This window comes from Xiphophorus hellerii, chromosome 11 (genome assembly GCF_003331165.1).
Source record: "Xiphophorus hellerii strain 12219 chromosome 11, Xiphophorus_hellerii-4.1, whole genome shotgun sequence".
Lineage (NCBI taxonomy): Eukaryota > Metazoa > Chordata > Actinopteri > Cyprinodontiformes > Poeciliidae > Xiphophorus > Xiphophorus hellerii.
In genome coordinates, this window is record NC_045682.1 from 25,158,235 (window position 1) to 25,175,376 (window position 17,142).

At 37.8% G+C, this 17,142-nt stretch overlaps 1 protein-coding gene across 2 annotated transcripts; it reads right to left on the bottom strand.

Moving 5' to 3' along the window:
* Positions 1 to 344: 344 nt before the first annotated feature.
* Positions 345 to 16,580, bottom strand: mcf2b (MCF.2 cell line derived transforming sequence b). 2 transcript variants are annotated; one of them, XM_032575712.1, is made up of 26 exons: positions 16,327 to 16,580; positions 13,746 to 13,880; positions 13,518 to 13,634; positions 13,270 to 13,419; positions 13,028 to 13,152; positions 12,781 to 12,895; positions 12,574 to 12,693; positions 11,145 to 11,336; positions 10,811 to 11,002; positions 10,563 to 10,743; positions 10,208 to 10,296; positions 9,519 to 9,619; positions 9,331 to 9,397; positions 9,079 to 9,194; positions 8,880 to 8,949; positions 8,698 to 8,790; positions 8,505 to 8,597; positions 7,735 to 7,860; positions 7,393 to 7,602; positions 6,923 to 7,015; positions 6,747 to 6,825; positions 6,465 to 6,510; positions 4,536 to 4,708; positions 3,848 to 3,960; positions 3,583 to 3,695; positions 345 to 3,471 (listed from the first exon to the last, which is right to left on the bottom strand). In XM_032575712.1, exons 1-26 carry the CDS (start codon positions 16,375 to 16,377, stop codon positions 3,390 to 3,392), a joined length of 3,042 nt encoding a protein of 1,013 aa, XP_032431603.1. In that variant the 5' UTR covers positions 16,378 to 16,580; the 3' UTR covers positions 345 to 3,389. The 2 variants fall into 2 exon arrangements, with proteins under 2 accessions (XP_032431603.1, XP_032431604.1); XM_032575713.1 differs by having other exon boundaries at positions 3,320 to 3,471; positions 4,536 to 4,633.
* Positions 16,581 to 17,142: the final 562 nt, after the last annotated feature.

Consider the following 17,142-nt stretch of genomic DNA (forward strand, 5'->3'; position numbering starts at 1 on the left):
ATCAAAGCAGGATGATCACATAAAACTAAAAATCAGTGAGGTGCAGATGAAGACATGAAAAGTGTAAACAGTAGGAATACGGTTTTAAAAATAAGACTAGAAATGAACTTAACTATAAATCAAAACATAGCAATCCAAAAATCATGTGATGGAGTCAAAAAATAAAACTAAGCATTGACATAAATAATCTATTTTTTAAGATTGTAGCTGTGGTTGATTCATTAGGCACATTGTGGCCCCAGACCTAGCAGCTCTGACAACAAACCAGTACATCTCAATAAAGGAATTAACAATTCATCACAGGCAACAGACTAAGAATCAATCTAAGTAAATACATGCCAAAAGAACGCTGAGATTATATTTTATTAGGCAATAAGAAATTAAAACATCTTTGTGTGATTTTATGAAGTTCAGTTTTTCTGCAAAGACCCACAACATCAGAAGAGGAGTTGAAATAAACCTCTTAGACACATCAATCAGACAGAATCAAATGAAATAACCATGTGCTTACATTTCAGAAAACAGTTACAGGCATTATGCATTATAATACAAGCTTGTTCAATGTTTCAAAGGATAGGAAAAAAAGTGCAAAGTGAGCAAATGCAGCAAACAAGTTCAAGTTCAAGAAGCCTGTCAGAACAAAACCGTTTCTAACGTCTGAGTTGGTTTGAAAAATCTCACAAAGAAGTAGCTACAGTCCTGTAGGTGTTAAATACAGTGAGATTAAATCTAGTTTCACTGGTGAAGTTAATCTTGAATTTGGTATTACTGAAAGGTTTTTTTTTTTTTTTTAGGATATCACTAATATTGTGTATTTTTAGCCTATCTGTTTAAGTCAGTTGATAGTTTTTGACTGCCTAAGTTATCTATTTAGATACATTTTACATACTAAACTAATAATAATCTTTGTATTTACATATTCACATTTGAATTTCGCTGTCTCAAAAAGTGTCATGTTTTTATAAGTGGCAGTGTTTTAGTGCCACTTCTTACACTTATACTGTGAAAAACCATTAGTTAGACAAGATCCGTGACAATATGGAAAAATCAGTCGTGGCAGTTTTTACAGAGGCAGTAAACCGTCTGTCTGTTTCTTCATCATTTCAACTCTCATTAATCTTTGGTTACCTCTTTTTTTTTTTTTTTTACAATTATAGCCAACACTAACCACAGTTCTGTGTGTGTAAAACAGCAGAGGAGGCAAAAATAAAGCTAAAGGTAAGTGCAAATCTATAGAGAGGTATTTGTCCACACAGCACTGTGCTTGATAGATGAATGTGAGGAGGACAAGAAACATTTCATGAATAGGTTACATATGTTTTAGCAGCAAAGCCCAAAAGCCCAAACCAGGATCAAATACATTTGTAATTTCTCAAAATACTCTAATAAGCAGCAATCAAATAATAAAGATTGAAAATGAACAACAAATGAATTAAAAGGCCTGAAATGGATTTCTTTCTTTGCCACTTTGAGGAGAATAAAGCAGAAACAGAGAATGGATGGAGGACAAATACAAATAGATGGGAGTTACATTAATTTTGAACAGAAGTCTATTTTCTTGTATTCTTTTCCAGTTCTTCTAGATTACTGACCAGTATTGTAGCATTAGGTTTACTTTCCTCCTGCATTTTTTCACATTGTATAATATGAGAAATACCAATGTTGTTTGGTGAATAATGTTTCTCTCTCACAGAATGGTTCCTGATTGGCAGAATGCATAATATAACGAATTACTAAACAGAACTGAATTAAGTTAAACTTGCCCATCATCATGTCCTTAGACGTTTTACTGTAAATAAATCAATCTTTTCCTCAGAATGCATCTATGTATATGACCATGAATTACAATAAAACATCTGCAAATTGTCTTCATGGTTCATTGTCTTTTTGCATGCGTGATTGCATGCAAAAAGTTATCCTTTTATTTGATATTTTTAAGACGAAAGGAAGAACCACTGACATAGATGCAGATTGTACAAAGATCAAGATATTGCTAATGTGCACCTGTATGAGAACTGACTCTGATAAATTATCTTGTGGCTTTACTCTGCCAAACTTTTGTCAGATTGTCTTGAATATGTAAAAGTCTAACCTGCAGAAACATAACTCATTGTCTGTCATTATAAACCATTGAGGTGTGAAGATGCAATTCTTTACATGCAACAAAATGTCAACAAGAAGTGGTAAAGTATAATGTTGCCTGAAAGAAATTAAGACAACTTCTTATTTCTTGTGTCCTCTAAGGTAGGTAAATGCAGGTAAATGCAGCTGGAAGACTATCACTACCTTTTTTTTTTTAGCTTACTTCCATTGACAAGAGGTTCTGTCACAACAAATTTACAAAACCTCCTCTCAGGTCGACGTCAAACCTGATATTGCTGCATGATTACCTTTCTGGGCAATGATCTGTATGAATATCTAGACATGTACATCCAGAAGGAATCGTAATCACAAAATGCAAACTGAGGTTATGAACTCTGAAGTTCTTCTTTATAAGTTGCACTTTAACAATTAAAAATGAGTAATATGAACCAAACATACAAGCTGCTTGCACCTCAGCCTTACCCTACTCCTTCCTTTCACTTTCCTGAAAACATTTTGAGGTATCAGCACTTCATATTTCACAGGGAACCCAAAGCATACTGATCACTTTGTTCAATGTTATTTATTGCTATGGAGGAAGCCTAGTCATCTAGATAAAGTCAGAGCAGTGGCAGGACAGACTGCTGGTGTGGATGTGATGAGGTGGTAAGTTTGATTTCTGACCAGCAACATGGAAGATCTACCACAGCTACCCCCACAGTCTTGCATTGTATGTTTTGTGAATGGACAGAGAAGTCATAGAGCTTCTCAGATAACACCTATGGCCGAATACAGGGGCAAAGCTAATGTGCCAACTTCTTTGAGCATCAAAAGAACACATCCCATAATGTTACAGGGTGTGCTTTCTAGAGTAGAAGAAGGCAGGTTTCACTCAAAAACATGTCACAAAAAGAAGCTGCAGTGATCAGCTTTCCTACTTGGCACACAGATGATATGTACATAATTATCTGCTTGTGTTTTTTTTAAATATGTCATAAGAAAATATTATTTATACAACATCCAAAATAAAAGTCCATATAGGAAGTATGCGGAGGACCCACTAAACCAGTCCAGTCCAAACATTCTTCTGCATCATTGCTAGAGCAGGTAGATAAAAATGGCTTGTATGTGCTTTCAATTTTTACATTCCTCTGAGATCTGTCCTGCAGTACACAGCTTCTGTTACAGCTCTTTAAAGTCGAATAAGCGGCTGATGGAGTGTTTCAGTCTGACTTGACTGAATCAGATGCCTGCATTTGTTTGGGAAATGAAGGGATGATGTGAGCTTTATGGCTTTTGATTGGCTCTCAGCAGCTCTCTCCCAGAATCCTGTGCAAGTCCTCAGGCTGAACTCGACCTTCTTCACCACGACTGATATTCTTCACCATCCTAAAATTACAAACGACACATCAGAGCACAACAAACATTTAAGATTTCTTTTAGACTATCTATATCCATGAATGCATTATAATTAGAATTTTGTTCCAATCGGCACGTTACCACACTCCTGACGAATCCTCATAAAGCAGCTGGATGACATCGCCGCAGTTAAAGATGATGTCATCAGAGCTGGCCATGCTACTTTCTACCATGACCCTGTACCTGCCCGCCACCTGAACATAAGAAATTACATCTCTAGATTTATTCCAACACCAAAGGGAAGTTAGGCTTTGTTGTTTTCTGTATGTAGGTGGTTAAATCATGACATTTTATCCATATAACAACATATAATTTGTTTGTTCCCAGCCCTTAAGGAAAAGTTTACCAGTGGGGAGGGCTGATCCTCCTCATCCGAGTCGGATAAGGCAGAGAGGTCTGTTGCACCCCAGTCCTCCAGGCCTTCGCAGATCGCCACAGAGTGAGCAGGAGCAGGCCAACCTGAAAAGAGGAAACCCAAACTGCTGCACTTTTAAACCAGAAACATTGTACAGAAAGTATTTAAACCTCCTAAATTTATAACATCAAAGATCAGAGATGAACTTGACTGAAATGTTGAGCTGAGACAGAAAGAAAGAAGCACTCTTCTTTTTTATTGAAGTGCTTGTAGGAAGATTTCACAATAATACAAAATACGGACATTTCAGAGAAAATGATGAAGTTAGTCTTGGTTAGCATGTTGTTAAGCTATTAGAGTGCCTATAAAAAATCTCCAACCGCGTTGGATTTTTTACCCTTTTTATTGGTTCTACAAATCAATTATGATCAGCAAAATTGGGCTTTTTTGACAAAAATGTTAAAACTGATTTCTACAAAAAGAAAATAATGTAAAAATATGAAACAAAATAAGTGACTGCATATATATTCCCCACCTTTAAGTCAGTACTTGGTAGATGCAACTTTGTTGAATTAGATCTTTCACTTTAAAGAAGGTGATATTCATGCAAAGACTTATTTAGATGTCATTATTTTGTAAAAATAAGTTTTCACTTTGATATTGCAGTTTTCCAACTCACTACGTCGAGGCGAGTGAACCACAGGGTCTGAGTGGGCGGGGCTGGAATATGTCGACTCCTCCCCTCTATACTTGTGGGCGTGGCTTGTTGCGGAGGAACTGTGAGGAACAGGAAGACACGCTGAGCAGCCTCCCACCGGCGCGGCGCCCCACGACACACACATCTCTGATGTGCTAAAAAAAGCAACGCATGGCCACAGAAACACAGACACGAGCACCACAAACAGGACAGGCAAACAAACATCCACCGTGTCACAAAAACCAAGGTCAAACCTCGTTTACATTCTGGAGGTTCACACTGCATTCCACTCATTTTGCAACAACATATATTTCAGCCTCTGATTTCAAACTGTGTTCAAACACAGATATCTTAGAGTGCTGCAATATATGGAATTGTTATTTTATTTAAACAAAATTCTACACAAACACATGAGAAAGGTCATGTATATTTATTTCATTTGTTAATTATATCCTGATATAGTTTAACTTGCTTTAAGTAGCAGATGGGTGGGATTGGTCCATTCAAATCCAATAAATTGAGAAGAATTAAAAAAACAGTGAGTAGAAAGATACTTCTGATTAATTGAAATTCACCCATTTCCTACATAAAGTACAAACAAAGTATTTAAAAATGGTCTCTAGACAATCTTCTGTTTGTGAAAGCCAAAAAGTCTTGCAAGACAGTGTCTCCTCTAAGTCTAGCCTAAAAGACTAGATACTATAGAAATGCATGTGATAGGCTATAGTTTATTATTCTTCATAAGTAATTTCAATCCTGGTCTTTGAGATCCCCAGAATGTTCTAGATGGTTCAATAAATATAGAATTTGGTGTAACTGTCACATCTTTGGAATAAACTGCTAAACATCACATTTTCAGACATCTACCTGTCTTCAAATTTTAAAACTTCTTCTTAAAGCTGGCCTGAAGAAAACACATAATCTGTTTTGTTTACTTTTTTACTGATGGCATATTGTGTTGAATTTCAGTTGGAATTGTTTTCTGTGTTCAAGATTTTGCTTGTTTTTAATTGTGTAATTATTTGCATTCCCTAGTTTTGTGATATCACTCACTCACACTTTTACTTGAAACAAATTTAGTTTATCTTCATACCAAAAAAACATCTCTTCTTCACTTTCTGGAAGATGAGAAATTTCTTAACTTAAATAACTTTATGCACAGGACTTTCTTCACGTCACTCACAGTGCAGGATTAAAATAACTAAAGAAGATCTCACAGAACAGATACCATATCTGTTGTAAATTTTCTCCGATTGAGGCCTTTTGGTAAAACATAAATCTATAATGTCATGCATAGAAACAATGCTGTTTATTTTCATCTGTTGGTAAAATATGTTGGAAATTATTTAAAAAAACAAAAGTTACTCAGACATGAAATAACATGCTGGCATGCAAACACCAATCACTATTATTTTAACATACACAAAAATACAAAACACCTGTAAAGAAATACAGTTAATTATATCCTGATGAGACTGAATTCTCATTAAAAGTCATTTGAAAAATGGCATAAAAAATAAATTAAAAAAATAGTGTGTTTTAATTTTTGTCTCATGTTATGATTCCTGGGAAGTATGACAGAAACTCACTGTTTACAAAAAGCATGCGGTGAGAAGCAATTTGCTGAAGGACAATTATCCAAATACTAGAGGTAGCAAATGTACATATTTGAGCCTGTAACGTTAACACTGTGTATATTATAGAAAATTAGTATTAAGTCAAACTTGTGCAGTCAAATCTATGTTTTTTAATCACATAGGTTATGTCATAATAGTACTGGAAAATGGATGGATAGAATGTGCTGTTAAAATATCAAAAATATATATAATATTGATATCAGTGATGAGTGCACATAAATATCTGACCAGATTTTTGGTTTGGATATCACTGAGATCTTTAAAAGCGAGTCACCTGTCAGAGAGAAGGTTGTCTGGGAGAGCAAGAGAAGAATCTTCCTCTGTGGATAGATGAAGACAGACACGCCTGGGTTACATCTAAGTGAATTTGAATTTATAAACCACATTAAATTAGTAGAGCAGAAAAAAAACTCTGTAAGGAAACAACACTAAATAAGTACAGTTCTGCAGTATTCCTTTACATGTACAAATTATAGCAGATTGCAAGTTTCATATCATTGGCATTTGCTTAAAACATGTAAAGACGTGTTTTAACACTAATTTAAGTGGTAGCAACCTTGTTGTAGTTTCTGTGGGTTGGCCAGTATTTTTTGAATCTCGTTCAGCCAGGCAACTTTGACCTCCACCGTGGGAGCCTAGGACAGACAGCATACACACAGACCAAATAAAAACAAGTTTTAGGCTGAAATTATATGTAACTCAACAGAAAATAGCAAACCAAAAGCAAAATACCTGAACTAAATAAACAACTTCTCTGCCACTGTAGCAGATTTCAAATTTCTTCACATCTCCTTTCACAGTTTCTGTGATGGCCACAGTGCTCATCTAGAGAAAAACAGGGATGATATAAAACAGCTTTATATACCAAATCTGTATGGTATCAAAGCTGCCATACAGATTTCATACTCAACCAGTAAAAATAGTGTTGTTACTACCAAGAAGCCAGGCTTTTATGTGCAGTTTACATAAACAATCCACACTACTTTAAAGTCTGGACTGAAAATGAAGGAAATCCACAAAATGATTGCTCAAGATCTAATTAGTAATCGGCTGCACAAAACAAACTACTATGAGCTTCATTTACAATATTAACCCAAGTTTAGAAAAATACGCCCCCCAACTCACTACTTGACTCTCAACATCACCCTCCTTTCTTTGACACATCATTTTACTGCATCCTGGAGTAAGAGCTAGATCTTAACTCGGAGGCAGGACTTGAAGCTGTAGAAGCTGTCCTGGCTGTCCTCGTCTCGTCGCTTACAGAAGAGCAGTGCGTGATCGTAGAGGAAGAGATGTCGCTGCATGGGTTTGAATCTGGCCAGCTCCTTCATTCGCACCGCTGCCCGTTTGTGACTGATCCATACACTGAAGTTCCCCTGGAGGATTATGCGGCCCAGCTGGCTAATATCACCCTGAAAACCAAGACACAAATGCTACTAAGATCAAGAAGATCCTCACTGAAAGAATGTTTTTGCTAGTATTAGCAGCAGTATACATTAAATCAGATGAACTCGGTTTAATTTATTGGTTTGGTTTGCTGGTACCGGATATCCTGTGATGGCTATCTGATGCATGGAGTCGTTGACAGACTTCAGCAGCTCCAGCATGGAGTCCAGCGCCTCCTGGAGCTCACAGCGGTAGTGCTCCTCCACACAGTGTTTCAAAAGCTCCTGAGTAAAGACAGACACAGCAGGAAATGTCAGCAGCTTCTGCATAATCTAATCTAGTAAAACTGGAAGTCACTGTCAGCCAGTCTGCTGAGCAGAAAATTGATGAAATCAAATCTGTATTTTGTACATCTACAGTTTGTATTGTTGTGCCTGTTTAGAAACATCTACAAGAGTCCTAGTCCCTTGTTTTGTTTTGCATGAATATTAAAATGAAGTTTAGAACAATTTTTCTGATGTGTTCATTGATCTGGAAAAGACCAGATTTTTTTTTTGGTTTTAATTGTTGAGGGCCGGTTAAGTCTGACTTCTGTCAATAGCTGATTTCTTGCTGCATCTAAATTGTAAACTTAGTTTGGATGAGCAGAAAATTACCATTTTGTTACCAAGTGCATGTAACAAGCAGTAACAATTTTGCAAAGAAAAAAGCAAATTCACTTAACCTTTATTGTCAAACCTTTGAAAATAAGCTCCTGTATATTGCTGAAAAGTTACTTATGAGTTAGTTTTGTGTCATTTCAAGTGTACTGAGATATTTGCACTAGAAACTAGATACAAATTCTTATTGAGATTTTATGTTTTTGCAGTATACCTAAAATGTTTGTTTTTTCATTCATGTGAAACAGATTTCTGTAAGATTCTAAAACCTTAAGCAGCAGCTGGTACTTAGTGAGGCGTTGGATTGGTTTCAGAAGATAAGAATCTAGGCCCAACTTGTGGTCCAACTTTTTCTGGCACTCCTGAGAGTTACAAAAAGAAAAAAATGACAAAGGGACAGAGTTTAATGATGAATACGTAAATGGAGTAGAGAGTTTCCATATGTGTGCTACATGTAACTACCTGGAAAAACGGCGAATCAGAGCATTGTCTCCAAAGCAGCTCAGAGCAGGGTTTGTTTTGGCAGTAACGTTCGTACACCTGGAATTTGTCTTTCTACTCAAGCACACATAAGGCTCCACTTAGTTCATGCTTTTTTGATCAACTTTGATTCAGTCCTCACATCCCTCCTCCTGTCTACTCACCCGCTGCAGAAAACAAGCCCCCACCCTCTCTGGTGTTTCAAGGCAACCCTGCAGATCATGGAGGAAGATCCTAAACAGAAAATCCAAGAGAAGAAAAAGGCAAGAAGATCTGATTAGAGCAAAAAGAAAGGAAAGAAGAAAGCAAGGACGACTCAGTGAGAGCTGGTGAGAGCAAGTGTGAATGAGCCTGAAAGCTTGCCTGCTGTGGAACTGGTAAATCTCTGGCATGTTGCCGAACAGAACATCTTTCTGCCAGCGAAGAGCTGAGGGAAGTAGATAAGACGTGAAGGGGTCCTCCATTTCTGCCCTGTAACCCTGATAAATCAGAAATAAAGATCAGAATAAAGATCAAAATAAATGGGAAACTAAGTCAAGAAATATAAAGCATAAGTATTTTTCTCTAATCTTAATGTTTTCTTTGAGCTGCTTTAACTAAAAAATGCAAACTCACCAGAAGAACAGAGAGCAGTTCATCAACATAGATCCTCTCTGTAGCTATCAGTTCCTTCATAATGTGCCTAAAACAGTTCAATAAGGAGACAAACTATCTTGAATTCAAAATAGAAAAACATACGTAATGCAGAAAAAGACGCAGATTAAACAAATACATGGTTAGAGCAGAGGTCAAGGGTCACTTACCGTGTGACCTGCTCTGGATTGTCCTCTGCTTCTGAATCAGTTTCTGGGTTGGGACCGTACAGGCAGCTGCGGTTACCTTGGTAATCATGCATCACCTCAATCTGACAAAACACGCCCACAGTGAGACGGTGAAATTAACACTAATCACAGATAAAGAAGCAGCACATTAAATAGGTTTTGTTTTCAACTGGAGGCTAAGATGGCTGATGTTTCTAGTGATTTGGCCATTTGTTTTGGGTCATTATTAAGTTGAAAGACCCATTTTCAGGTTATTGATAGAATCCACTATGTTGTTATTTAAAATATCCGGATATTTCAAAACGATCATGATGGGAGTGCAGTCTTGACAGCTTCCCAGGATCTTTGGATCGCCATGCTATACTGGTGATTTTATTATTTCTTTCAATATCATTAATAATAATAAAAAAAGTTAATAAAATAAACATAAATTGTATCTTCATAATGTTTCTGTCTGTAACTAGCCCACAGCAGTAAAAAAAGCATATTTTTCTCAACATCTTCACATTTGTGGTAAATATTACAGGATACTGCAGATATAGAAACATAATTAGCATATTTACTAAATATAATATATAATATAAATTTCTGGCTTAATATGGGACAAAATCTTAAGTCGAAAATACAAAAAAAAAATTCCTTGTATAGACTATGCCTAAATGAACACACACCTTGCGCGGGCTGTTGTTTCTCCTTGAAGCTCTTTTGCCAGGAAGGAGATCAAATGAGAACTTTGAGTTCAAGACATTGAAGTCCACACCTGTAGGAAGTGCCACACAAATAAACACAGAGGAAACGATCACCAAATAATACTGATGCAAGTGGAAACATCAACATTAAAAAGAAATCGCGGTACACTTAAAATCATCAGCAGCAGCAGACCAGATCAGATCAAAACGAACTGCGGTGAACCATTTTGTTATTTGATACAATTCAAGTATTATGCTGTCCAGAAGGAAAGTGCCATAAACAAATAAAATATAACAGGAGCTAAACATTTGAAGAGGCAACTGAGGTGGCTTGTACCGTGTTTTGGGGAGAAGAGAGGTGACTTGCAGCGGAGTACGGTCTGATCCGGTTCAGGCCGAGGCGCCACCAGCTGTATGGGTCGAACCTGCACATCTGCAAGCTTCTTCAAACACTGCTCTCTGTTTCTGATCATGCACTGAACTGAGCTCAGCTTCTCTTTCACCATGGTAATCTGAGACTGCGAAAGGGACAAAAGTGTGAATTCTTGTAACTGCAACTGAGGCAGCAGCAGAGCAAACAGCTACCTGCAGCTGAGGTGTGAGCACAGCTTCAAACTCCAGGCTCAGCGTGTCCTGGGTGTTTTTTACAACAGATGGCGCCCTCTCCTGGTGGCTGCTCAGGTACTGCAGAGCCTCCTGAGCTCCCTCTTTAGTTTGGAACTTGTCCACCATCTGGCTGGCGAGCAGATAGGCCCCCTCATCACACCAACGGAGAGCCTGTCAAAAAAAGAACAAGACAAAACTATCAACTTTTCTTAAATAACAAAGAAAATATCACAAATTTAAAACAAGCATAAATAAATTAAGGATTAAACAAATATTGGCAGATCGAGAAAGCTTATGATTGTAATATGTTTACCTCCTCAAGGCGCCGCAGCAGGTCTCGTGTCCGGGTGAGCGAGGCCCGCTTGGTGCGTACGGCAGTGCTGATGACATCACAGTGATGTCGCAGCTCGTTGCAGCGCTGGACGATGAGCGCCAGAGCGTAGTGGTGGTTGGCAGCCAGCTGGTGGCCGTGCAGAATCACAACCTGGGCCCGATTCATCTCCTCCTGATGTACACAAAATTATACGCCCAATGTCAGGGTGTGAACATTACATTAAACTTCACTGACATTTATCTTTCTTTTGAGAACCAATGTAGGATGTAAGCCTTGTGGGTCATGTCACTCGAACAAGAAGTTTCTGTTAAAGAACAAAGTACTAACGCTTTCCTGTGTTACTCCTTGTATTTGTTTTTCTGTGGCCCACCAACTCTAGCAATAGTCAGTGTGAAGAAATGCACAATGTAGATGAAGGTAGACTAAAAATAGTCTGGAAAGATGTACAGTATGTTGCATGCAGCAGTGTCAGCATATTTTTGTTGTTGTTAGGTTTCTACAGCCAGCAGAAAACAGCTGATTCCACTTTGCCCTTGATGAGGAGAGTAGAAAGCTAGAAAAGCAGCTGGTTTCATGCCAGTAGGGTAGTGTATGTGCTGCATGATCTTGATCACTAAATTGAGTTTCCAAGTGAGCACTAGTTTCTAGGTAGAAATGTTTTGTTTAAATTATGGGACTGCTGGCCTTTGTGTTTCTGGTCTGGTTGGTGAAAGAGCGGCGTTGCTCAGTAGGTGGAGAATGGTGTTAAGTGTTTGTCTCCTGCTACTTTATTAGCGGCATTAACACAATTCTAAAAAAAAACTATTTGAAAAATTTCCCCAACAAATTTCAGAAAACCAAAGCCTTATTTGAAGTCCAATTTTCTACCAATTTGTGTGATGAATCTCATAAATAATCTGAGATATCTCCATTTAACTTTTCAAATAACTAGCAATAATGGTTTGTTTACACATAAATTTATTTTTCTAAAGGTTCAAAATCATCTCTCTTTATTTCCAGCTTCATCCCAAGATGCAATATCCACATCTTTTTATTTTAAATGAGACAGGTTTGGTCTAGAATATCAAGTGCAGAATCATCCAACGACTATTGACTATTTACTTTTGATTTACAATTTAAAGGCTCAAAATGGGAAACAATATCATCTCATTTTTGATTAAGCCCACATTTCTATATTAAAAACATTTTTATTGATCTGAAATAATATTCTAACTCACAATGTTTCATTAGCTTTGAGTAAAAAAAAAAAATCACATTTAACATAAATATAGGCTTGAAAACATCATTCTGTTGAATTAATCTGAAAAATGAGTTTCAGCTTTTGAATTCAGTAACTTTTCAATATTGTTGTCATTTATTGAGATACACCTGAACATTGAGTGAAGTGAATCTTTATGTGTTTCATGACCTGAGCTCGTTTATCCAGACTGTCCAGATCTTTAAGTAGCTGTTCAGTCTGAACCACTGTAGTTCCCACACAGGCAATTTCCTTCTCCTGGGCCGAGATCCGCTCCAGCACCTCATCCATCTGCACACAAACCACAGGAGTGTAAATCAAGAGGCCTGACTAAAATGACTTTTATGGGAGTGAGAGCACAAACACCAATTATCCCACCTGCTGGAAGTTGCTTTCATAATGCAGCAGCTGGAGGTACTGTTGCAGCTTCAGGTGGTGTTTTTCAAAGAAACCATCAAATGCCTCCTCCATGTCTCTGAGCTGTGCCAGAAGCCTAAAATACACACGGCAGGCACACTCCCAAACAAACTCTCTGCTTAAATAAAGTTCAAATTTTCAAACTGAATCTAAACACGACTAAAAATTTCCAAGAAATGATCCTGGAACCTTTTCACATGAACAGCACCTCTGAACAGTTTCCATGTCGGCTTGTATTTCCCGCTCTTCCTCAGCTTCTCTCTTTGCAGCTTTAACTGTTTCCAGGTTTGACAACAGCAGGCGTCCTTCTTTCAGAACGCCCCGGATGTCATCCTGACAAAACAAGAAAAACACAGCTAAAGCAGCATGCACCTAAAATTTAGGAGAAAAACTGCTATAAAAAGTAGAGGAGAGAAAAAAAGACAAGGATGGACAGTGAGTAAGTGCCACCTTCATCTGTCTGTATCGATGTGAGTGGGAGTGGAGCAGGAATTCAATGGCATTAGCTTCATCTGGGAGTTCGGTTTCAGACAGCTCAGAGCCGAATCCCTGCAGCAGCTGAGCGATCTCTTTCACCGTCACTGCAAAGGTCTCAATGGACTGCATAAACAAACAAATTGTCACCCAAAAGTATAAAAACAGATGACATTTCATAAGCATAACTTGGTGTGGTGGATTAGCATCAGTTAGCTGTTTACCGATCGTAGGAGGACCCAGTCACTTTGGCAATATTCAACCTTTGCAGTAAAGTCCGATGCCAGGTGGTTTTCATCGATGTAGCGCAGCAGGTCACCCACTGAGCGCAGCATCACCACCTGCAAGACACAGAGCAAAAATAAATCCTGAGTCCAACTCGCTAGTTGCCGTCTAACATTTACAAAATTAGAAAATTAACTAAATGCAATTATTCGGTAAAGTCTTTTTACCGGCATCTTTAGGAGGAAGTCGTCCTGGCTGAAGCGAAAGCCCAGGTCTGTGCTGGAGGACGGACTGGGGGTGGAGCTCAACAAGCTGGTGGGGCGAAGCACCAAGACCAAGTGAAGGTTGCCAGGAAAAGAAGTCTAAAAGAAATAAAGGGTAATTCATTTCTTTCTTTCATGAACTCCTGAATTCTGTACAAAAATACAACTTAAAAATGTCAAAAATCTTTGACATTAGATCTTTTGCTTCCAAAGAAACAAACTTTTTGCCATGATGCAGAAAGTGTTGTTTTGAGAATACTTACTAATAGATATAAATCTTTCTGTCTTTCAACTTGTTTTACAATAAAAAATGCTTTTAATTACAGAACATCAGACTGATTGTGTCAGCCAAATGACAAACATGCAGCACAGATTATTTTTTAAATTTCAGATCAAGCATAAAAAACAACATAACACAGTTTCATATTCCAAGTATTACAGACATAATTATTCTGGAAATATTATTGTTTTAGCTACAACAAACAGATTTTTGTGGCTTATTCTGTTACTTCTGGCAGGCAGGAAACAGAGAGAAGGCACTGAAGACGTTAGACTGCCAACTCAGAGAAAGAGTGCGAAGCTTAACACAGCATCAGCATCCTTCAATGTCAGTCTGGCAGATCTTTCAGCTTCTGTAGCATTTCAGCACCTCTAAAAATCAGCTCTTCTTACTCACTCCGCTGCTTAGTGAAACATCTTCCTTCAGTCTCAGCTGTCAAGCCAAACTCCCAACAAACAGGCACATTTTCTTTGTTGTAATAAACCTTAACAATGTTTTTGTAAAACGTTGTAGTAGCTATTTGGCAGCTGAATGCCGGTTAGTTACTGTCATACTGTGACTTACAGCTGTATTTTCTATGGTAAAATAACTGTATTTTAAATCATAAAAAATCTAAAATGTAGCAGTCTGTACATTTTAGATTTTGCAGAAATTAAAGCATATGTTTTCTTCAAAATCAACATTTCAGATTTCTGCAGAAGTTGCAGGGCAAACTTTATCTTATCTTCAGGTAGAATGTAATAGCAATTGGAAACTTGATTTTAAAACTCTTTTTGTAAGAATTCACAGTTAGCTTTACTTTAAAAAGACAGTTTGAACAGATGCAAACTGATTATTGTTGCATTTTTTTCACCTAGTTCATCGTAATCTATTCTGAAACAAAACAACATTGAGAATTTTCACTACAATTTATGCAGGAGGTTGAGGATTACATCTTAGCCACTTCACATCATGCACTGAATTAAAAATGACTATATCTGAAGTTATTTACTGGTGTTTTAGAAAATATTCTTTCTTTATGGTTGCTATCAATATTTTCATGAAGATGAAACCATTTTAGTCCAGCAGCAAACTAGTAAACCTTACTCTGATTTCATTCAGGATAAAAATCAACAGATAACAGTTTTAAGTGTAGAATGTATTTGTATTTAGTTAAAAGTTAAAATTACAGTTGCAACTCTTTTTGGGGTATATTTCTACCCACTTGTACATCTAGAGACTGAAATTTCTGCAGTATTGCCTTTGAAGGTTTTCCTGGATTCGATAGGGGACATTTGTGAACATTAAGTTTCAATGAATTTAGCTCCATTCACATTCTGATTCACTCTAAGCCCCCAATATGATGAGGCCATGCATAATGTTTAGCATGACTACCAAAAGGTTCAGTTCGTCTCGTCTGATCGGAGCATCTTCTTCCACGTTTGCTGTCTCCTCTATATAGGTTGTGTTAAAATCTTGATGCTTTTTGGTCTTTTGTTTCTCTGCTGTAAACGTTTCTGTAACATTATTATCTGCAGAGCTCATTGGTCTTCATTATGCTTTTTGTTTACTTTTGCTCTACCGAACCTTTGAGGCCTTCAGAGAAAAGCTGTATTTACACTGAGACAAATACTTGTGCACTATTTACCAATTAGGTGACAACAAAATTTATCATTAGTATTTAATGATATCAGAATGAAGGGGTCTGAATGCAAATTAACACCCATCATGTTTTAGTTGTAAAAATATTGAAAGCCATGTTAAAAGTGCACTGTCCACCTTTACAAATAAAATGTGGACCTGTCGGCAAAATCTACTAAATCTTTCATTCTTATGGGAAAACCAACTTAAGTTCAAATTGTGAATCTTATTTTTGCTCACCCAGCAGCCATGATGATGTAACCAAAACTTGTAAGAACATCAGCATTGCACAACTGTGCAATATATAAAGATCAATGAGGCCGATTTGACTTAATACACAAACAAGGCTTTAACGACACCGTCATTTCTTTGGTCTCCCAGGAAAGCTTTTTGTTTTGCACCTTCAGGACCAATCCAAGCACATTTGTCATTGGCCTGTCCTACACCAAACACAGACTTATTGACATTGAGCTGCACTCTGCAGCCTCTAGGAGAAAGGCGTGTTAAAAATGTATTGCGTCTTAAAAACACATCACGCACTCGGTGTCGCAGTGTAAAACAGTATTATCTCTCTTTGCTGCAGTAGCTATCCTTCACCGCCCAGTCTGAAGCCTCCCACGTTCCCCACCTCCCGGTGGAGCTTACCGCGGCCCGGCGCAGACGGGGAAACCCCCACCGCATGTTAGATTCGGCCATGGCTCCCAGCGGTTTCTCCCCCCTGTTCTGTCCCGGCCCGGACCGGCTGTAGCGGGAAGTAGAGTCGGGAGCGAGCTGCCGCAGCGATGGCTCGGTACCTCCACTGCAGTGTCCGGGCGGGCCGAGCGGCGCGCTCAGTGCGCACCAGACGTCCTCTGCTCTGCACCGGGATGGAGGGGCGTGCTGTGCTGCACTCACCTGACGTCAAAACTAACAGCAGCTACGTTAGTGTTAAAGCAAACAACGTCTCTACTGCTATTACTGCTGCGAACATACCTCTAATCTCTGCCACTTGACTGAATTCATAGAAAAACCTGCCGCACATCATTGTAATTATAAAAAGAAAATGTTTAAAAAAAAACACTTTCCCTTTGTTTAAACACGCCTTTTTGAAACATAATTTAAGACAGACCTGGATAAAAACCTTAAAATTAAGCTAAGATACAAATAACCCGTAACATAAAAATAATTTAAAGAATTGATTGAACATTTCTAATAGGATCCGCTAGATGGCAGTAAATGCTAGAATTTGTCACCATGTCTGCTGATCAGAACTTAGCCGAACATTAGCATGAGTTTTAACAGACCTTCCCACGTCCTCAGAGATAAATAGTTACAATGCCTGCGGAATCATTCAAAACGCTGTTCAGCAACGATAAGGGTCTGATTATTAATATATTTTTAGACATTTTTGAGAAGGACATACTTTTCTTTCTTGTATTTTTTTCCTTGAATGTAAACAATTTTATAAATATGGCCAGAGTT